The sequence below is a fragment of the Tubulanus polymorphus genome, chromosome 5 (assembly GCF_964204645.1).
Source record: "Tubulanus polymorphus chromosome 5, tnTubPoly1.2, whole genome shotgun sequence".
Lineage (NCBI taxonomy): Eukaryota > Metazoa > Nemertea > Palaeonemertea > Tubulaniformes > Tubulanidae > Tubulanus > Tubulanus polymorphus.
The window spans coordinates 20,379,016-20,403,482 of record NC_134029.1 but is presented as its reverse complement, the minus strand read 5'-3'; the positions used below and the strand labels follow the sequence as shown (position 1 = coordinate 20,403,482).

General features: G+C 37.6%; 1 protein-coding gene across 2 annotated transcripts in view; it reads right to left on the bottom strand.

Moving 5' to 3' along the window:
* Positions 1-24,467, bottom strand: part of LOC141906534 (phospholipid-transporting ATPase ID-like) — a 46,590-nt gene that overhangs the window by 12,974 nt on the left and 9,149 nt on the right. The window contains exons 3-7 of one of the 2 annotated variants that reach the window (XM_074795864.1): positions 20,773-20,870; positions 12,081-12,139; positions 10,628-10,741; positions 4,276-4,374; positions 126-260 (exon numbers count right to left, since the gene is read on the bottom strand). In XM_074795864.1, the coding sequence (XP_074651965.1) occupies positions 126-260; positions 4,276-4,374; positions 10,628-10,741; positions 12,081-12,139; positions 20,773-20,833 (468 nt within the window). In that variant the 5' untranslated portion in view covers positions 20,834-20,870. The remainder of the gene's footprint in view (positions 1-125; positions 261-4,275; positions 4,375-10,627; positions 10,742-12,080; positions 12,140-20,772; positions 20,871-24,467) is intronic. The other variant, XM_074795865.1, reaches the window with a different exon arrangement.

Sequence of the window (24,467 nt, the reverse complement as noted above, 5' to 3'; positions counted from 1 at the left end):
TACATATGCCCTAACAGGGGTTGGGGTAGGGTGTTCAGGTCTTTCATTGACAGCTGCGTTAGTTGTTCGTTTGTTCAATGAAACTGAGTGAACACTTGCGTGCGCGCGTTATTACCGGTACTTACAGCAACGAACTGGTTATTATCCATGCGTATGATATCACCGACGACGACTTTGTGCCATTTTTCTTCGATGAAACGACCGCGACGAAGCACCCACGATAGACGATTGTTCACTTGATTGTCGCTACGATGTCGTTGCTGAAATAATTGCGTAACACGCAACAGAACAGAAAAAAATGCCGTTAATAAACAACTCGGAATTTGAACGCTTTCATTCTCACTTTACTTGTTACTAACTAAACGCGGATAAATTTTCGCTTAAAATTATACAGATTCTTAAAGAATGATAAATTTTTGCTTAAAATTGTACAGATTCTAAAACAATGTTAAATTTTCACTTAAAATTGTACAGTTTCTAAAACAATGTTAAATTTTCACTTTAAAATTGTACAGATTCTTAAACAGTGTTAAATGTTCACTTAAAATTGTACAGATTCTAAAGAAAGTAATTGGTGTCTTTGAATTCAATTTACTGAGCATGATTTTTAATTAAATACAGATCCGTCATACGAAAAGATATAAAAGTGAACAAGATGATTTTTTTGGTTAAATTAAAATCAGTGCAAATCAATTAAAGGTGCGTTTGCTATTATAGATTAGAGAAAAAGGTAGAATATGCGAGAAGTTTAGAGTCGATTAGCTGGATGAGATTACAACGAGCAGAATGGATTGAAGAATGAATAACGAACACATTTCATGAAATGATTATCATTCATCAATTGGAAATTTCTATATCATTCCTAGATTTTGTAAGTAAGATATACAGACACACCCTTTCCTATCCGGTCTCAATATCAATATTGAGACACCAATACCCATAGTTCTGAGTAAGAATTATCCCGGGCCAGTTGCTTAAAAGTTGGCTAGAGGTAACCAGTGGATAGTTGACATAGTGGCAAATAAAAGTTTATTGTTCCTAAGGTATTCATTTTCTCAACCTTTGAGCAACTGGCACCAGATACCTAAGTACAATAGTATCTAAAATCTGAGCCCGTGTCTGCCCGAACATGGTGGTATGATAGGAAAGGGTTAAACGCAATTCATTGGCGAATGATGAATTCTGATCCTGAAAACTTAAAAGTAGGTGACACCGATAAATGTCGTTTTCACGGTCAGAGTTATAGAGAAAAAAAATTATTGAACAATATTAGTTCGAAATATTTTTAAACCGCCCCGGAGTTGCTGTTACTAGTGCCGGTTTCCGTTTAACGCGCAGGTATATTTTTCAATATGTGTCGCTAAAAAGGAAATCAACCTCGATGTAATTGCTCGTTATTGAACAATCGATAAAACAACGCAGCCGTATTACAGGGGACGGCATGGGAGCCGAGTTTTTGCGATCACTTTCCGAGATCGACTTCACCTCATCGAATAAATCATTTTCAGAAATGAATTTCTTCGAACTAGTTTTCCGATTCTCTTTAAGCCTGACGCAAACAACTCAAGGAAACGCGGAAACGTGAGACAGAAATGTATTTCCAAGCGCTTCTGCAACGTGTCAAGTGCATTAAAAGCCCACAAAGCAGACGGCGCAGGGAAACATGAGACAAAAACATGTTTCCGAGCATTTCCCCGCGTCGTGTGCGTTTACGAGAAACAAGAAACATCGTTTCGGAAGATCGAACGCGTTTGATTCTGTATTTCTGTGTTTCCCCGTGTCGTGCGCGATGTCGGGCTTCAATTCCGAGATGAATTCATCAAACAAACAAAAAAATAGGTGACCCGGTAATAAACACAGGCGTCATTCAACACGCGCGCAGCCGAGTCATAGCAAATTATCGCCATTGAACTGTGTGTCAACAGCCATCAACTGCAATCGATATCGGAGACTGTAAAAATGCGTAGTAAGCCATTCAGGTTGATGTGATTAGTTTTACAGGATGTATTGTATATTGCCGTACAGCACGCGGCGTCTCTCGATATTATTAACTTCGTGTATCGTCGTCGGCCGCGGCAACATAGATTTGATTTAGTTCGTTGTCGAATCGCACGGCGGTCGCCGTGACGATGTTTAACCGAACCGTCGTCCCAGGATACGCGAGCGTAAACACTCGCCCGCCATCGGCGACGACGACGACTGTTGCCGCTGCTTTCATTACGAGAAATCGTTGTCATGAATTAATAAAAACGTACCGGAATATTCGGTAATGGCGGCGCTTCGGGCGAATAAACGGACCCATCAATCGAACAAACAAACCGATCGCAGTTTCAATAGGGTTATGTCGGTTCTAACCAACAGTCCGTTGCGCGATCATTTTTGTTCGGTTGTTTGAAAAAATAATCGACGCTTTTTTCTCCAACGGCCGCTTAAATAATCTCTATCATCCGAGTCACGATCATTCGAGGTCAAGGTCGGAGGGATGGAAACATCTGTTACATGACGCTACAGGGAGCGACGATTCGGAAAATACTAACTACGGAATTGGAAGCACATTTCTCGACGACGTATAGACTCGAATTTTATACCGGGATAAACTACTTTACAGTAAACCTCGTCGAACTCGTGACACACTGAGACCGGCGAAATCAGCCCTAGCTAAACAAGGTCCGAGTTCAGGAAAGAAAAATACGACAAAAAATGATTTCGCTCTTGTACAAGTTACTCAAAAGTCCGAATCGGCTATGTCTGAGTAAGACTAGGTTTACTGTACAACTAATTCTGAAATTACATAATTAGTAAGGATGGGTTCTCAACAAAGAGGATTTTGACGAATGGGGCTAATTTCGTAATTAGCGAAAGGCTTCGATCTTGCACAATTTCGATCAACGAATTTTAGCAGTCGAATAAAAAAATCCCTAATTGGTTACATAAAGTCATATTTGTGCATCACGCACGTTGCGAAACAGAAAATTCTACATCGTCGAATACAACTCTGATAATGGGATGAGAACCCAGCCTGATATATTTCTGATCGTTAACCTAATGTCAATAACAATAATGAATACGAAATATATTATTCATATCGAACATGTACATGCAATGTGGCAAATAACGCATCGCGCAAAAAACAAGCATATTCATGCCATCGTTAAAAGTCTGGAAAACTTTGTACGCTTTTTTTCAAATTTGAATCGCACCGATTTTTGTATACAAAGTTTAACGACTTTTTACACTAAATAAACGAACATTCGCCAAATAACGATAAATATTTGCGGCTTATTTTCTAATCACGTGATACAAAATTAAGGATTCGATATAAATTACATTCAATCAACTTTATTATATAATATCCAACACCACATTCTAAATACAGGTATCACCGGCTAATCTTGAATTATATATCTTTTTTTCCAATTCAATGCTGTTTAGAAAATCTATTTCGCTTGAACTTAAATTCAAACTCTGAATTCTTTATTTCTTGAACTTCAGGGAAAGCGTGTTTCAAAAATTTCATCGATAGCAATGAATCTTTCATACTGCTGAAAATTGGCCCCTGGTTTTCAACGACAGTTACAAATTTCAACCCTTCAAGAACATAGACAAATTCATATATTTCCATCGCAATTATCTTCTAGAGACCAGTTTTTTCGAATGCATCAGTTTAGATTTCCAAACCCTGAGCTCAGCGAAAATAGTGTTCAGAAATCTTTAAGGTCTTATGTTATTAAGTTAAGGACTTGGATCGGTTTTAAATCTCAACTTAGCAACTAGCCCTTCGAGTTTCAGCCTTAACTGGTCTAACTCAGACGATTAAAGGGTTAACCTTAGTACCCAGCCAATAAATATCAGTTTATCAGATGAAATTAAGCATGCTTTGAAATTTCGATTCATATTTGAATCCAAATACATAAATATAATCCAAATACATAAATATAATCCAAATACATAAATATAATCCAAATACATAAATATAATCCAAATACATAAATCTTAACAAGCTTAGTTTCGAGAGAAGATATGAATTCAAGATTACCTATGGCAAACTGCGGACTCATGCGTGTTCAATCACTGTATGATCGTCACAAACCGAGATTACCCTGAATGGATAACCAAGGTCTAAATCTAATTGAAACAAATTGTAAAATTCAACATATCACAAATTCAAAGATCGAAAAGGGTCGGTTGGGTTGAATCGTACAAATTGTTTTCTTTTTTTGGTTACGAGACATATTTCGATGATATCTATAGAAAACATGCCAACCAATAACTCACTATGTCATCTATAGCATCCTTGAGGCCGGTAAGTACTAGTACAGCCACCAGGGGGATGATAGTCGTTAAAGGGGTCAATGAACTAATCCAGGGCAAGACCTTTAAATAAAACAGCCACCTATGAACTGAGAGCTATGTATTTATTAACAGGGAACGCTGCGCGTACCGGGTAATCATCGCATCAATTCAACTCCACTGATCGCAATAATTCCAGAAAATGAAGGATAAACAAATGCGAAAAATTCTATAAGCGACACCATGAACATTTTCTATACTGAATTGGTACCGCAAATTTCAGTAACTTTTTTATTCAGTTCACAAAATGCAACGCTTGACTGTTGAGATGACTCAGTGGAGGTGTTCAAATCATCTTCAAGCGGGCCACACAAATAGGGAGTCACAAGGAAAGGGTTAAAAAGGAGTGGAAAAGTCAGCTATCAAGTACAGTACGTAGCTAGCGATTTTCTATGCTGGGAACAAAAATTTACAGAATAGAAAATTGACGAGTTTCCTAGAAAACGTTAGTAAAATTGATTACGATTTAAAAATACCACGGACCTCATTTACAGGTCCGTAGAAGTATCGAAACTTTTGACAAAAACGTCGAAAGACATCGTAACTTCTCGCGGGTGACGTAAGAGAAATCCATTTTTTTCAGTCGACACCGAACGATCCAAATTTACGGGTACATTAAGCAGCGATGAAATGAGCGTTTTGGCGCAGTTGAAAAATGACTGACACAACGAGAGAGGAGCATCAATGCGGCAAATTTATACATGAACCACGACAGAGATTACCACTCGCATTGCGTACTGAATTGAATCGACGCGAGCACGCAAAATACGAATCCATCACCAATCGTTGTACGGTTCCCCGATACCTGTCAACTGATTTATGGTTAGTTTAACGATCTTGACAGTTAATCAAATACTCCACAATAACAATGTTTCATAAGCCCTCGTCGTAGGCGGTGTACGAGTCTAGTGTATTAGTCAGAAATGTATATAATTTTAGTCAAACCGCCGCCAAGATCTACCGTTTTGTAAGCTACAAGCGAAACATGTAATTTGGTCATTTCTCCTGGTGCAGAAATATAGACGGTCATTTACAGAACCAGCTGAACGACTAGTGATTGGATGACTGCTGGTCACATGTCTAAATCAATTTGCATATAAACGCCTCGCGTATCATTTTCAACTGCACCAACGCGTACCGTACGCGATTAACCCAACACATACCAATAGACACATTGAAAAGCAGTTTCAGTATACGAGAGCTACGAAGAAATTGATAGCAATGAAATATCGAGTCTGCACCACTTACAGCGTCATCGAAAATGTCTTTACAAGCAGTAAAACCTATCACACCGATAAGAGGGGCTATCGTGTATATAGGGTTTAATGAGGAGACCTGTGATATCGACTGAATAGACAAGAAGAAGTAAATAATAACGACCGGATTAATGATTGTTGCACATTTCGTACGATGTGTCTTTTTCTCAGTCGGATGACGTAGCCGCGATCGCGCGGAGAGGATTTGGCCCCGGATCAGGCCCAATATTCGAATTTGACCTGTGCCTAATTCACATACTCGATACTAAGTAAATGCAGAACCAGTAATCATTCGTGAGCAATAATTTGACCAGCGCTTATATTTGGCTCAGTCCTGATAAGACGTTTTTGTTCGGGTCGAATCTGGCACCAATGTTGGAATGATGGGCTGGGCCTAATCTAGCAGGGGCCAGAAATACTCGCGCGATCGCGGCCAGCGATTCCAACGGATATGTCTGCACGAGTTGCTGGCAGTGCTGTTGGTTACCGCGACGCCATCGTGCGATTCAAACCGGTCACGCCTCTGAGACAAACGGACGGAGAAGCTAAAAACAATATATCCTTTATACACGTTCCTTGTATACACGTGTGTGTTGAAAAGAATTACAGAGTTAACAGTTTATCACAAACACAGAACGTAGTAGTGTACAGCTTAGGGACGTATCTGAAATGTAAAGGGTTTATTAGTAAGTTGAAAGTCGATGAAGTTATTTAGGCATTGTTTTAAAAAGCTCTAAGATGAGATTTCTAAGCAACGAAGAAGGGAGACAAACATAATAACAGATGTCACCGGCTTCCATACCCCCCAGTTCCAACAGTTGCGGATCTGACCGTCTAGTGGCAACTGCGGAACTAAATCGAGCGAAATATTAGTTTCGAAACGGAAAGAAAACATGAACGAAATAACTGAGAAAAACACACAAATTTTGTACGAGGAATTTCGATATCTCTTCGTCCGTTTGTGAAAACAACCGTGTATATATTATATTGTGATTTTTGCCACTAGCCGATTTATGCATGTTTATTTCACATAAGAGAAATTAGAAGTTGCTGACTTCAGTACAACAGGTGAAGACAGTCTGAAAAGTGATTGAAATAAACGGCAAAAGGCAAACCAGTATATTTTTTTGCGGTGTGTTCGAAAGTGTAAAATGAAAAATGAAAACTTTATCTCCCAAAAACATATACAACTAACAGATCATCAGCCAAATATATGTAAACGTTGATTTTTCAAATATGACGATGATGAAATTGTTTTTGCATATGCGAATGAGAGAGCAGAGAGCTCTATCACCTAGCAGCAGTCAGAGACGCTCGTGACGGAGGAATCAACTTACGATATCGTCAATAGCATCCTTTATCATGGTGAGACCGAGCACCCCGACGAGGGGTACGATCGTTGTAACGTACGTGAGCGACGAAATCCACGGTATAATCTGATGTAAGACACAAAATCAGATAATTCCGAGATTTGAAAAAAAAACATAACATCATTTCAATTCATTTCGAGCAGGGTTTTGAAGTTTTTTCTAAAGAAAAAAATAATAATAATAATCTGCAAAAAAGAAAAAATAATAATCTGCAAAAAATAAAAAAGGCTATTTGTCTATTAGAAATGCTCTGGTAGAATGGGAGAATCAATATTGATGTTTCGCGCCGTGGCCTGTCTAAATAAAACGATATATGAAAAGTTGATTCGATATCTGTTATGGCGGAAGATCGAAGAACTGCGTAGGGCGTCGTCGTCGTTGTTTCTACGCGAGACACGCTGGGCAAGTGTCATTACACAGTTCGGTGAAGAGTCGATCTCCCGATAAATCATCGCGTATATCGCTACCATTTCTCGTTTCTCTGAAACAGGATTTCATAAAAAGCGCTCGCTGCGACGAGACGAGATATCCCAGCCCTAAAACAGCCGCGCTGAATAATTCGCTATCGCACTATATTCTAACCGATATTCTACGCTACGATCCCCATTAAAACTGAACTACACTAGCTATAGCAGACGTATCGGCGACCATAAAAAGAAACTCGCGGGTAGATAGCAACCGCAATATCTAATTCATCGATCAATTTCGTCAATTGATGATGTATCGATTTCCAATCAATAATACGACTAATTGATCGACGATCAATCAAACAAACGTTTGCCTATTCCCGAGTGCTGATTCACCCATAAGCAATGCTTCACACGAAACACCAGGCTATATACAAATATATTTATATTTATATATATCGACAACCGAAGCGTTTCCATCTATGATATCATATATTCGCTAGGGGGGGGGGGGGCTGTGTTTTTCAAAGCAGAGATCCCACTCAATTTTCTACCCCATTCTTTTACTGTCACCATCACCGGAGTTAGCGAATTTCGTTGAATAATTTGCTAGGTTAAACTCTTCGTTTTAGAGTCTTCATGGGTTAAAGAGTAATCATTGTTGTAAGATGTTAGACGGAAAATTTCGACGGAAAGTTAAACGAACCAACTTTGAAAAATGCAGCCAAGAGCTAATCGAAACGGATATTCTAAATGCGCTTCTTGAATTTGGAAAATTTAGAAACCATAGCATAAGCCGCGCGGCTTAATTCGACTTTTCGAAAAATGCCCGAATAATTCTATGCAACATTTTACGATCGAAACAGAGAAAGCATCGAAGACTAATTATTCAAACATGAATAACATCTAAAATGAATAATCTAAACGATCTATCGTATCCTAATCAGTGCAATCAATGTTAATTAGTGCTCGAACGAAATCACCAGATTCCCGGGAGCCAAACACCTGCTAAAAGTTAAAGATACGAAGTTAGGATTTTTAGGGATGTGTTACGAAAAAAAGTAAAACAAAAAAAAAAAAAAAAAAAACCGGGGGGGTCCACGTATAGGTGATGTTGGTTTTCCCGACAGCCTTCCGGACAACTTACTACATCGTCGTGCATATCTTTAACGAACGTCAAACCGAGCACGAACGCCAACGGAATTATCGTAGTTATGTAACTTAAAGACGTAACCCACGGTAGCAACTAAAAACAAAATATTGCGGCAATATTAATTATTAATAGATCGTGTGAGTGCATTGTTCATCAATTCAGTTCGATATGTTGTTAACACTTGTGTCCGTACTAGATGAATTATTATACCGCGAGTACCCGGAATTATTATTCGAAATGCTGGTGTTAACCACACTTGGAACATTTGTCAGCGCTGCGGAACAAATGTAGGAAAAAATGCCACCGTAAGAAATACCATCGCAGAAAATGCCACCGGTAGAAATACCGTCAGTGAAAATGACAGTAGGAATAAATGCCATTTATGTTTTTTCTTCTAACAGTTGAAAACCTTACACTTCTATCCAGATTTTTACACATGTCCGAAGTGTAATTAATTAACTACTGATTACGAATTCGATTTAAACGAGGGATAGACTAATCATTTATAAACGTATAATAAAACAAGCGTAATGAACCACATAAAAAAACAGGAACAAGCTTAACAGATTTAAAGAAGAGCAAACTAGGGAGGGGGTGCTAAAATACAACAGCGAATATAAGTTAGAAATTAAATAGAAATAGATCATCAATAAGATGATTGATAATTACTGCAGTTTAATTTAAATTGACGTTTGAAAATAACTTTTCCTGTTGGCATTTTCTCATTCAGTGCAAAACCTTGCATTTTGCCGGGGGAATTTTCTCCTACGTCGCATAATTCGGTGGCATTTCTTCCGGCAGCATTATCAGGCGGGGATTCAGACGGTAGCACCGTTGCTTGGAAAATGCAGCAAAAAACTGATTTTCCAAATTTCAGAATGCCCTTTATGTTTCAAAATGCCATTTTTATTCTCAAAATGCCCTTTTTATACGTTGTACTACCCTCGACGGTGGTCCCTGGATCCGTTCCTGATTATGTCCGGCTAGAACGCCAGGAAAACATCGCAAACATGCCATGATTTTTGTACGGGCGAATCCTCAGAACGACGCGAAAAAATCAATGTCGATGCGAAAGGCTACATCCACGCTTGTAAAGCAGCGCGGCTCTAGTATAGACACAGGCGTTATATCCACATTTATTATCATCGAGATTCGTTCTAAGAGAATACGCACAATGATAAGTGCCATTTATGACTTAAGTACACTGGCGGGGTGTTCCAACGAGAATGTAAAACAGCCAACAAATTATTCATGATATTTCAGGTGGAACCTGGCAACAGCAACAGCGCGCAAAGGATAATTTTCGTATCCAATACGCGATATCAGATGTCAAATTAAACGATGGGGGGCTTCAATTGAATTTTCAGCCAGTAAACATCATGCTTAACTGAATATTTTTTCCGCCACGAGAGACCGATGTTGGGATTTTTATGATTTCAGCAGCGTGCAATCACATACGTCATAAATGGCATATATATATATATATACATATATATATATATATATATATATATATATATATATATATATATATATATATATATATATATATATATATATATGTATGTAGAATACCTAGGGTAGAATATGCCTATGAACCTGAAATTCTAAGTGCATGCATGATATATTAATTTTTGTATGCCATTGAATACGTGACAAACAGCTAGCACTAATTACTAGTACACTTCACAATAGTATCGTTAGGGGTTCGTATAAACCAGTAATGTCAATTTTCAATATTTCTCATTATCTCATATATATATATATAGAAAATATTTTAACTTAGGCTAAAAAAAATGATACCATGTTTCTCCTTTCTGCTGGCTTTAAGATTGACCCGGCCGACTGCCTATCTACCCTGCACATTACATTTTTAAAATCTCGATCAAGCTAACCATAACAGACCCAGCTGCTATAGAAATGAACTGATTACGATTTACAAAACAACCCTGCCAATTAGGAGAAATAAGGTATCATCTTTATAGCTTCAAATGTGAAAATTTCTTATTTTTTCAAATTTAAGTAAATAAATGATTATTTATCGAAGATGAAACTGGATGTTGCGCGGTTTCTTTTTCGAAAAAATCTTACCTGTAGAATGAGAAGACACAGGAAATAAAAATTCGCGAGCCGTTGGAATTGCTCGAACAAATTTTTCGGAAGGAACGTGAACACATTGTACTTGGACGTCGATATATAGTTATTCTGAAAGATGAAATCGTAAATAAAGGAAATCATGTGTAATTCCGGGAATGATTTCCGACAAAACTATCAATAGCTGGAAGTGCCAATTTAGACGATGAAAATGCTCGGACAGCGCTTCATCCGAGATCACAAGTTCAATTCGTGGTATATGTTGCTTGACTCATCATAAACTGTGAGGGTTTCAAAATTGAAAACTTCAACAAAGATAAGCGGATTTATCTACTGCTAATTCACCCCAATCAGTCGCCTGCCGGTTCAAACTGGTTGGAAGATTGTTTGAATGAACCGGAACCGAATTTCCCAATCATGTACTTCGATTTAAACTAAAAAATATGTTAACTCGACCGCCGATCACACAACTATATCTGTACTTCGATTTCCGATTTCCGAAATCAAACCCCCTGTTTCGCTCCCGGCAGGTGTGGTGGGTATGTAAGGGACACTCAATCAGAAAATCAAACGAAATTTACCAACCAAATAAATAGCAGGGACAATCCCTTTTTTAAGATCAATTCTTGAATTTTGCTAGGGGCGACCGAGCCCGTCAGTATTGAAGAGGCTGCAAAACAGCTCTTTACAGTGTATTGATGGGATAAAATTATATCAATTTCCTAAATATTTAATACGGTATATTGTAAAAAAAAGTCCCCGGAAATTTTCCCTGGGACATTATTTCCGTGGACATATTTTCCAGGACATCGTTACCTACATTCATATGATACAGGTTCTATTGCGAGTCACTTTTCCCGTTATGAAGCATAGGAAACAAGGGGAAATCGGTTACAAAAGGCGACATTGGAATTGCCAACATGTCGCAACACGTTGCAAGGTGACCGGCAGAATATTTTAATAAATATTTCATTCATGGCCGAATAATAATAGCCGTCATCGAACTCTCATGACATAATTAATTACATAATGAAAATGATGCCTGGCAACATTATGTGTCGTGTACGCATAATATAACAATCAGAACAACTGTTGTCTGATATGATGATTTAGACAAATAAAATTAATTTATTTATTTCGTGACATCTGGTTTCAGTTAAAATTGAGCGCGACAATCGTTACAATGCCATGCATGCGTTACAATGCCATCAAGAAAAATATGGCGTTATAATGAATTTGGCGTTACAAATAATGGTGTTTTCATTGATTTTGAGTGATATTTGGCATTAAAAAGGATGGTTAGACTGTATATCACACTCTGAATTAAAGACATATAATTCAGATACAAGAGCTTAGCTTATACGTGAAATCAACAAATTGGTTCTGTTAATAAAAATAAATTTCAACGGCAGAATTGCGGAACCGGGTTACGTTGTATTCTTAAACTTACCGCATAGTAAAATGCTTCGTTATATTCTGGATCATTCGACCTTATCCGTCTTTCCGTTTCTGAAAAATACAGCATAAATAATTTTCGATTGAAAATTCATTTAAGACTTTACGTATCGCGTGTTCAGAAATTGAATTGTCGTTCGTCGCATTGCCGGCGATGTTCGATGAATTCATTCGACTTAGAAAAAATACTGATGTCTTCAGGGAATTAGTTATATGTGATATTACTGTACGAATTCATTTTATTCCCGCGCAATTTCATCGCAATCTTTACAAGTTTTATGTCCCGTCTTAATTATCAATCTAGTAATTTGCAAAAAGCTATTTTTCGTCATTTCTCCCATAATTTGGATCGAATTCAACATTCATAATTTTCACTCCTTTTTATTTTTTTTTCTGCAGTCGTTCCCGAAATATCATGCGAAAAATACGAAAATAATAAAAGAATTTTTTATATCCATTTTGAAATACTCATTATATATAAAGAAATTCAATTTTCAAACTTTTTTTCTTCGCCATCGGATTTTTTTCCGGAAAAAAATCCCATTTTCTAATTTACATTATCATTAATATAAAAAGGCCTAAATCAAATGATATTGATTTCATCAATCGGACGTGTAATAGTTTTGCGTGCGTATGACCGCGTCAGTCGGCTACTCCGTGAGGTTGCTATGAAACCCCCGTGAGGAACAATAAGAATTCCTCATCTACCAATCAAAAACTCGCAGAATGTGAATTCAACGGACAAAACAAATAATTCAGTCAATACTTTCTATGAAACCAAAATCGAGACTGACGTCAAATCCGGGCTGATTTAAACGAGCAAACAAAATAAAAAAGATTAGAAAAATGCAAGCAACAACTGGATAAAAACTTAGGGCGTATTCAAGACTCGTGATTCATAGAGAACATTGAGTTGAGCGACAGTTGTGTCGATTTAGTAAGCTTGCTTCGGTGAAGTTACTTTCAAGAGTGCGAAAATCTACTTAGTCAGAGTAAGACTAAGACCATGGCAAGCGAAGATAAACATGACAAGCATTTCAAACAAGTAACAGCCAGAGGGACAAATTCAGCGACAAAATCCGAGGGTATTACACTAAATATCTCTACAGACAAATTAATAAAGAAAAAAGAGGTAATTACGGCATAATCCTTTTGACCACTTTCAACAATTACCAGCAAAATAATGTCTTCGTTTAAAAGAATTGCCTGGTTTTGATTTTTCTTTTGGACTAAATTGTGTTCTTTCTGAAAAAATCCCTCATAATAAATGGGCACTCAAAATTAGTAGGGCTTCACAGAAGTCTAGTCCCCTTTGAATTCTGACATATCCGTATATTTCAGCCCGATGCTATACAGCAAAAAAAGCCCATGTAATACGGTACGATGATTCCCTATTTTTCTGGAACCTAAGCCTCAACTCTAGCGTCTAAAACAACACTTTTCCCCTCCTCGCCAGCTTCTAAATCGAACGCCTGCTCTTTCTAGTTTTCGATATTTTTCGTCAATATATAGGAATCACTTCACGTCTCTCTCGCTCGTTCGCGATTGAAGCAATTCAGTTCAATTTGGTGAAAGTGCTACAGACGTCGCTCGCTCTATACATTCATCTGATAAATCAATACCAATATAATATATACATACACCGGTATATATCATCACATCCTGAACAAACAGTCACTAGAAATGTCCGGTTTTTGTTCTCCAATTTCAAGGTATCCGATTTAAGAGTTTAAGATGTATCGACGGCCCAGATCCAGACGCCAATTTTGAAGGACTTGTCGCGGGGTGCTTCGATGGCAAAATAGGCAATATTATATGTACTCCCGCACAGAGAGGCTGATTTTGGAGAACCTGTCAAGTCTCGAAAAGGACACTTTGATGTCCAAAAAGGCAGTATACTACTCCCGCGCTGAAATCATATCAAAATTTTTGACAAAATGGAAAAGGCACTAAAAAATTGGATGGACTCGGTCTGATCGAGTTCTTAAAAAGTCTGGAAAAAACTGACGTCGAAATAGATTTTTCTAAGATTCTATAGACGTTCGTTTTTGAGTACGTTCATTGAAAATGCACAAAAAAATATCAAAGGTTTTTGTACATGGAAACAAGAAGTGAAAATATTCTTTCATACGATATCCATACATACATGTATGCCTATTTATATATATGAAAGGCGTGATTTTGAGAACAAAATAATTGAATATTTTTGGAATAGTCGTGCGTAATGTGTACTATTTGGGCTCAATGTAAGACTTATGAATTCAGGAAAAAAAAATCATTATAAAAATCGAATAGAATTTTCTATCTATCTGATAGAAATTGTAACGATATGAAATTTCAACGATATTCTTCGCCGATCACAATTCAAATGGACACCAGAGTGTACAGAAAACCATCTAAATCGAATAACTACATTTCTCATATCGAGAATGATAGGAGAAACAACTGCAGTAGAATTTTCAATAATATCTACAATTTATAATTCATGGTGGCCACTTCTATTTGAATTGTTTTTTCGCTAAGCATCCAATCAATTAACATTCAAAATACATATAAATATATATAAATATATATATAAATATATATATATATATATATGCTTGATTTTACGTGTGATCTAACAATCTCAACAATTCATCCCTGACTTTTTCCCTGTTTTTGAGCATTTTTCAAAATTCCCAGCCTTTTGTAAAAAGAAACCCTGACCTTTCCCTGATTCCCAGTTACGTGGCCACCTCGTATTTTCGCTATCACTTATATTCGATATTGAATTATCCGAAATCGAGCGCCACCGGTGAAAACAGTCGTCTCATCCGAAACTAACCTGCGAATTTGCGTCTTTTTCGTTGACGTCGACGTTTCAACTCGCGCTGGTCGGGCGGGGGAGTCTTCGGAGGCCCGCCGAGCCATACCTTATCGGGCGGTACGTCGAATATCTCGTCGTTCAACGCCGGATTCGAACAGCCGTTCAAATCGATCAGACGAGTGTCCTTCTCGTTCACGAAAACTTTATTATTCGCTTTCAACATTATCGACACGTTATTTCTAAAACTACGACTATAATATCAATCGGCGATCACAACCGGCGATCACAATCGGCTCATTACGAAAAAAGCAGTTTTCAAGACTGATTCGAATGATTTTATCGATCATCTCTCAAGTCATCACAGATAAATATATCACAAATTCGCTTAGTTCTAAAATTTGTCAGGTTTCGTTAATAATAATATAATCCTGGTAGTTCACGAAATACAATATTCCCGTAATATCTATCATTCCGGTTATCGAAATTCTTCATCAAACGATTCGAATATATCCGAGATCTGTGAGATCAAATCGACGTTTGGACTTGATGAAGAATACTCAGTGTAAATTAGTAGTACTCGTAGGCAATTAGTTATCTCTGTTGTAAAGCAAAATATTCATCGGAGACCGGACCAGTGTGTGTGTGTCATGTGTACAAACTAATCCACCACCTTAAATTAGACCCCTGTCGTAATAACAGTATTACATATATACGAGATGTTCATCAGAGCGTTACCGAGCTCAATAATAACAGCATACAGCGATCAAGCTTGGTCAAGTTATGTTTATAGCAATTTGCGTCGTCGAATAATTTTACGGTCACGTTGTTCGTAGGCGACGACGACATTTTCTATGATTGTTTATAACATTGTCGCGCGCTCGACTACGACGACGCTGAAAATCAGGTTTTCAGGTTGTTTTCGATTCTCATCTCATTCCAGCCTGGCGACCGCGTCGGGAAAACGCATCGACGATGCGCGCGCGCCGGTACCCGAAATCGAAGAAAGCCTATCTCGAACGGTCATCTCCCGCTGAGTACGGGCAATTAATATCATCTTTTATCATAACAGATCAATTCAAACGCTCTCGGGAACTATAAGAACTCCACGGCGTTGTCTACGCTAGTGAATCGTAATTATTAGATATAATAACGGTGTAATTACCGGTCTATCTATCTCTAAACACATATACAGAAACAATTAAAGAACCGTTAGCCGCCGGGCTCAGTATCCGATCTATCACCGCAGTTCATGTTTATATACGAATCATCCAGTAATTTTCGGTTGTTAATCCACTGACGTCATCCGAACTGAAACTAAGCGACCGTAATACCATTGTCTATATAAATATATATATATATATATATATATATATATATAAATATATGAATATGTAGAATTATTTCCAAATCAGTCATACGTTTGATTATCCGTGAAGCCAGTAGTTACAACTCGACTTTCTTTCTATAAACATATATCTACTACTAGTCCGGTGAATAGAGTCGCATTTTTTTCGAGGTGGCAGTTGTGTCTACTGTAAAATCCAGTTTTATAACAACAATAATCCACACTGTCGCGATTAACAATCGAATCCTCAATGAAAATACGTTCGGCGATTAAACACAATTCCGAAACGCGACCGCGGAACGAATCGATCCGACAAACCGATAGAACGGCGCGTGCCAAAATTTCATTTTTTTTATTTCACCTTTCGGAAAAATTCATCAAACCTCTCGCTGAAGCTCGAAATATATCGCTATATTCGTATATTTATTCAATTCATGACGACTATCCCGCTAAAACGCGGCCGCTTCGACGCTGCGACTTGGAAGAATGACCACCGTGAGCCCGGTGCGCTGCGCAGGCGCTTAGCGATGGTTGCTAAGTACGCGCCGATGAAAGCACCTGATTCAGCATCCCGCGGCACGATGTGTGACGTGACGCGCGCCGCAGCGCTGCACAGGACCACGAGTGAGAGAGATCGCGAAATGCGCACATAATAGTATTGCGTGGTCAATAATGGAACGTTGCTTTTACGTTAATTTATTATTCAAACGATGATAACAAGTCTTTCATTATTCAAAGACTTTTCTTTAGAGGTGCCCGCCACCTCTACTGTACTGTTATAAATAAACTAACGAATCGTAAAAACCACCCCTATCGAGTTCAACCGGTTCAGCGAATTCCCAACATCTACCCCCACCCCAGGGCCTCCTTTCTCCTCATCTGTCATAATACATTTGGTAATATTCTATATATTTGCCTACTGTTTTTATGTCTTAACCATTTGTCCAATTTTATGTCTTTAATTTGTAAAGTCCGTTGAGATATCTTATGTAAGGGACTGTAAATATATGTTATTATAATAATAATTATTATTATAACTATTATCATTATTATGATACAAAACAGCTGATAGATGTTCGCGCAAATTAAGATTCCGTTTCTTCTAGATTATTTCAAGGACGAAATAAGACGATGACGACGCTCGGGGGCTAAAAACTAGTTTGAGGATCGTGAATAATAAAGGTTCCCTTAGAGACGAATAACAAACAAAAAATAAACGAATACATAAATTATAAACCTGTAATCGGTGTTAGGTCAGCGGCGGGATAGGCAGGGCGTGGTTTACTGGCGAATTATACGAATTATACAAAATTTTTTCATTCGCTACATTTTTTACCGCCGGCATTGTTACCGACATTTTTCTTGAAAAAAAAATGCATCAATCATAACATTCGCGTGAATATCCGTGAACTCGTTTCGCAATTTTTAAATCAATTTCACGCGTATGTTGACGCAAGCGTGCTAGGGAGACGAGTGAAGGAATATTTTTCGAATCTATTCTGACATAACATCTTGAGATGCCAAACCTTTTACTTCGATCGAAATAATTTTTTTTAAAGACTGTGGAATCTTCCATTGGTTCTTAATTGATGAAAATTCCTGCTACACCATCTTTCCAGGAACTTACGATATCTGTATTTTCTACGAGAAGTTTATCAGTCAGTCAGACCGGGGAGGTTACTCCCACCTCCCTGGTCTGACTAATAAGTTTATCAGAAGTCAGTAACCTGATAAATCTTTTCAGATGAGAATATATTAACTGATTGAAATATGGAAGAAGTGGAATGTAATAAGGATAATGTATTCGAGACCGTGTGTGTAGATGAATGCACCTAGTCACACTGACAACTGTAACCATAACACACCGATTTATGATGATGAATTTGATGCTTTTTAATTGCTATAAAAATCTGTTGCAATAATATTTTTATTTATTGATAACTATCATGAGTTATTTAAGTGGGTACTCTATGAGTTGATATGCTCTCTACGTCATCGGCGTTTCAAAATAACATTTACAATTGCGAAAATTGGCGTTTATTTTGTAAATAATTAATTAGTTTCGTGACTCTTTATTTTCTATCAAGTGAATTTTCGTGGATTTTTAATCATGAATAAGAATATCGTTTGAGTCGTGCGCTACTTCATCCATTTATCGGGGTTGGACTGGTTACCGGTCAATTCAATTCAATTGATATATTCAAATTCAAATTAACTTTATTGATCTAGCATTTTGTCGACTTATTTCATAGAAACTCTTAAACAAAACCGTGACACCTAAAGTAGGACTTATTCAATAGCAGCGCCTTCATAAAGAACAATTCAAGAGAGTTGCGTTGAGTACCTTCTTCATAAAGTACATTGAATATCTAAACTAACAGGCTGTCTGTATATAGGCCTATGATGGTCTTTTATACTATATTTTTATACTATATTATTCATTACTGAAAATATTAAGCTATACATATATGAATAAATATATATCATTTTCCATTTCAAGGCATCAATGAACTTCCAAGTTGGTTTTTCTCATTAATTGCCGACACAGATAAGTAATGTAATGTAATTTATTTCATTATCAATTATAATTAAGAATAAAATGTATAACAAATAAGTAGATTGATGATGAGGGACCAGAACAGAGCCTTAAAGGCTGTACAATCACCAGGACGTTCAGGCCCCCTAGAGAAAAAAAAAAAAGAAGATTGATGGTAATGCTAATAATAATAATGCTAATAATAATAATGCTAATAATGAAAATAATAATAATAATAATAATAATAATAATAATAATAATAATTACAATAATAATTACAATAATAGTAATTATTATTATTATTATCATAATAATAATAAGGATCTCGATCTGCGTAAAATTCCTTGAATTACTCATTTAAGTTTTATCGAAGTCTTTAATGTGACACGTATGCGTAAAACGACTGAAGTGCCTACTTTAAAATGATACAGGTGTATACAGTGTATTTACTCCGTAGTTAGGGCTTGTTACGGTTCGTTTTTAAGACGTACAGCATTTTTCAACTTGACAAAAAGTGAATGTCATAAAACTAAATATCGTTATCCGAAATCGGCTCCGGATTATCCTTACATACGACAATACAGTCGATTCTAGTCGAACTGAACTCACAACTCTGTGACGACGTTTCGCAGAGCATCGCATGGTTCCCATAGTACCGGGAAATTAGGAAAAACTTAGACGAGTTTGACACAATATTCCCTGGTTTGGAAAAATTTGGGAAATTCATTTCACACTTCATATAGCACAGTTCTGGGATATCATTTACCTACCCAAGGACAACTTGGATCAGTAATTTTTCTTTCTGAATTATTTCTTTTTCTTTTTCAACCAGTCACCACTATAATATTGCCGGGCCTGTTGTATGACGGTACGTTCCTTTTTTTTATGAAGGCCCCATTTCCAATTTGAGATAATTGAAATATCAACCATGAAATTGAGAAACTTGAGAAAAACTGAAACTTTGAATTCATTTATCTGTGAGAATAAAATATTTGAACTTATATGTTTTACAAACATTAAAAACAGGGGCGGATCAAGGGCCTGATTCAGGGAGGGGTGCACCCCCAAAATAGGGCATATCATATTAATTTAAAAGGGTACCCGGAAAAAAAACTCATCGGAGAATATTAACTCTTTTTTGGAAATACAAGTTTATAAATTTAAACTTGTTTAGGCAACAATTAAATATTTTTCATTTTCTCGTGAAATTTCTTGGCAATTTGACATTTTTTAGGAGGGGGTACGCACTCCCTGCACCCTCCCCTGAAAAATAAAAGCAAGTTTTGCATCAAGAGTATATCCATAGATACGTTATATTAAAATCATGTTATGATAAAAATCAATACAAGGAAACTAAGCGAATAGTTCAGCATACGAAATGAAGATGGCAGCACGATCTAGTCGATGAGCTGCGTGCGAATAAGTCAATAACTGCTGGAAAATAGCTTCGTAAATGACCTGTTATCTCTGCCAAACAAATCGAAGCATGACTCGAGCGAACGTGCATCAGAAACAGCAACAAGAAGCGTATTATATGCAACAGATTGGAAATCTTTAAATAAACAGATTAGTAAATAAATCAGTTTAACGAATCTAGATTTGCTAGAGATCTATTCTACAGCATTCGTTTCAAAAGTTTTTTTTGCGTAATATCCGGGGACAGGGTTCAGCGAATCAAAACTCATTCGAAACCAGACTTTATCCGAGTTCGAATTCGATGACTTCGGGTTCAGTTCGGACTCAAGTTTTATCGAAATTTCACGATTTGACTCGTCTCAAATGCGAATAGGGCGGCGACGAGTGGGCTCAGAAATTCGCGAAACGAATGCTGTATATTATACTGAAAAAGAGAACAATGCTTTTTTGAACGGTGTTAGTCAGTTAGAAAACGAACGAATCGATTCGAAGCTGAAATACTAAACAAGTTAAGGCGCGTGAACGAGTGAGTGAGTTAGTGGTGAGAAGATGTGCTCGAATTGCAAGTTTAATTGCGCACGTACCACCGTTGGCTTTATCGCCTCTGCAGAAATCGGGGGTTTCGCATCGGAAACACGTAGCCATTTTTCTGCTTGTTACTGTCGATTTTCAGCTTAAGGTCCTGTATATAAAACGAATAGATCATTTTTAGCTATGAATACATAGTAGAATAACAGAGGAGTGAAGAAAACGCGGTCACCAATCGGAATCTTCCATATAATCAAAGAGGCCTGTAGCATGCGGTCGAAAAATAGAATTCCACCAATTCAACGGTAGCTGCGTTCACACTAGGATTTCAGTACGGTACTAAGCGTTCACACTAGGAAATCATTCGAGGCCTATTCGCGGCTTATTCAGTTCCGTTCTGAAATACGCGGCTTATTAAGCGTGGAATGCGATTCCGCGCCGAAAACCCGACCTCAGTACGGAACTGAGCTGGCCGCGTATTTTCTGTAGTGTGAACGCAGATTCGGCGCTTAGCTAGCCGCGTATTTACATCCTTGTAGTACAAAACACTTAGCACTTATTACACTCCCCTCTATTGGCACACTCGGTGACTACTATACTACTATAAGTGCCGAATCGCGACTCGTAGTGTGAACGTAAATGGCTGTATAAGCGCCGTATTTTGGTGAATTCGGCACCAGCAAAGTACGGTACTTCGTAAGCGCCGAATCTAGTGTGAACGCGGCTAATATTTCTGTTTTCTCATATCTTTTATACTTGTCACTCACTTCACAGGGCCCAGCTCGCTGCATGGTGTAAGGGAGCATACAAGTGGGGGGTTGGTTTTCGGAGTATGTACAGGTAAACGCGTGTATAAGGAGTAAGCCTGTTGTAGTGCCATTTGTCAAGTTACTGTAGTCGGTGGGTATGTGATGGAAAAATGCCGAGGATGTATTAAGTGGCACAGTTTATGGGTATTTCGGCGAGTATCAGGTCTATAAGTACACGTAGCCTATATGAAAATGAATAATCGTTTAATTTTTACATACATAAGATAATAAAATAATTCAATGCGTATAATTTATCACGAAATTTATTTTTCAGTTTTTTAGAATAAATACCGGAATATAACATTAGATTGAGTCGATACATCATAAAAAGAGCGTAAATCAATTGCTCGGGAAGTTAAAAATTGCGTATTGCGTTTGTCAGATGGATTGACGGCCAAAAACTCTCGCCAAAAAAAACTCTTAATACGCTCATTTCTCATTCAAAAGTAAAAATTAACCCTTTCAGTGCATCGCAGTGCACCGCAGTGCGGCGTATGAGTTTGTAACGGACTTCGCTAATAGAAAACCGCATCTCGGTGTACTGATGCAACTAGTTATTAGTTGGAATAGTATTTCAAGATGGCAGCACCTGTCGAGCAAAGTGGAATATTAGTAACTATCGATACACAACACACAGTGGGTTGGAATTCTCAAACATTCTCAAATTATCTCCAGCACTTTTGGGAATTGATTACTCAGCACTGAAAGGGTTAACTAGACACGTTAGACTTATACAACTATTACAACATAGGCCTAATATATGTGGATTTAATTAGTTCATTCACTTATATCTAGGTTACAAGTCGTTATACCAATGGAAATTGCTCATAGGCCTTATCTGCGTATCAAATTTTCAAATTTTTCTCGTGGGAGGGCTCCGGACCCCCCTTCAGTTCCGGAGAAATTATCGGAGAACCCACTGGCATATTCATCATGCTACGGGGGCCTGGTTGAATAAAGGGTCCCATACATAGTGACAAGAGTTTCATGAGACTTCAGTTACGAAAATGAATCGAAATAATGAAATTTACATTTTTAATGTCATGATCTTTTGTCTCGAGCAGTCACTTATTTATACATTGGCCACAAGAAAAGCCGATGGCAACATCTGTATATTCAAGCTGTTACAATTGAAGACAGTACACATGCAGCGCACTGAATAGGGACGCAAAATGTCAAAGTTTGCTCCGGTCTTAAAGTATTGGAAATTCTTCTCTACAACAACAGTTTCCGTAATGATAATGAAATATTTAGAAACCTGTACATCGAATCAACACGATTTTACGCAAATCTGTATAAATGAATGAATTCGGTAATCAGCGTTGATAGGTTGAAAACTGAAAACCAAAATCGGCATTGTCTACAATTCGATTCATTTAGAAGATTACGTCAGTTCTTCTGACATAGGCATAGGGACCTGGTCAATTTTGATGAAAAGCCACGTTGTAGGCTCTCGAAAATAAAACCGCAATAACATGGAGACGATTTGGCCCTGGTCAAATTGGCACCGATCAAGTGTGAGTAAAATTTGGCCCGTGCCCTACAACTCACTTGATACTAAACAGTGAGGTAAGTCACTTCCAGAACCTGTAGCAATTCATAAGCAATCATTTGACCAATGCTAAAATTTGGCTCGAACCGGACTGACAGGCAGGGACCACTTCGGCCCCCATACAGGTTTTCCTGGCCTAATTTGGCATGGGCCAAAATCACTCGCGCGATTGTCGCTTAATGCAAGAAGGGCCGGTTAATACAGGGTCCCAAAAAAACTAATTAAAAGATTCTAGATAAACTGAATAAATGAACTATGAAGAAATAAAATAGAGCTCAACATTTTTGTGAAACTAGACCCCAGTATAACCCTTTTTGTATCTATGGCTTCCGTCGAAGCCAGTTGCACACACATTGTGATTTCGAATGGAGTAATAAAACTGATGCCCGAGCGGGTCAGTCCCATAACTGCTTAGTTCGTTATCTAAGAAACGATTAGATTACTGCCCGATTCTGAGAACATAAATTCTACTTGGTGTTATAAAACCGACGTCCACGCGGGTCAGCCCCACGATTACTGTTCGGTTCATTATCGAAGAAACGATTAGATTACTGCCCGATTCTGAGAACATAAATTCTACTTGGTGTTATAAAACCGACGTCCACGCGGGTCAGCCCCACGATTACTGTTCGGTTCATTATCGAAGAAACGATTAGATTACTGCCCGATTCTGAGAACATAAATTCTACTTGGTGTTATAAAACCGACGTCCACGCGGGTCAGCCCCACAATTACTGTTCGGTTCATTATCTACGAAACGATTAGATTACTGCGCGATTTTGACTAGCGTAAATCCTAATCGGAAATTACAGCGTTATGTCATTTACGACAGCTATAGAGAGTTTTGCATGTCGTTAAACGTTCGTAATTAACTAAACGGGCGAAGAAGAGCTAACTGACTGACTGATTGATGAGTATCTATACATACATAACAATCAATGACAATCCATCTTTTATCATTACCATTACTGAGGACATTTACAGACAGTCGTTTACTTAAATTCTGCGTAGACTATTCATCGGTAGGCCTACTCGACGAAGCAATAGCCATCCACGCGTCAGGAGTAAATCTTACATCCAAAACTGGCCGATAGTACCCTTGAATTTGATTATAGTCGAATTCAAGGGTCCTATTGGCCAGTTTAGTAATATATTTAGTATTATAGTATTTTTCTATAAATCGCTACCTTCATTAAAAAATATTCTCAATTATTAGGTAAACAGATACATTAAATCAAGGAGGCCACTTTCTGCCAATTTACAAATTCCTGGGCTGGGTTTCATAGATGTGGAAGAAAGATTTTGAAATTTGTCAGTTATAACCATGGTTTATCATTGTTACTATGGTGGTTGTCACCCAAATTGAGGATTTACCCCTAGGGATAACTTT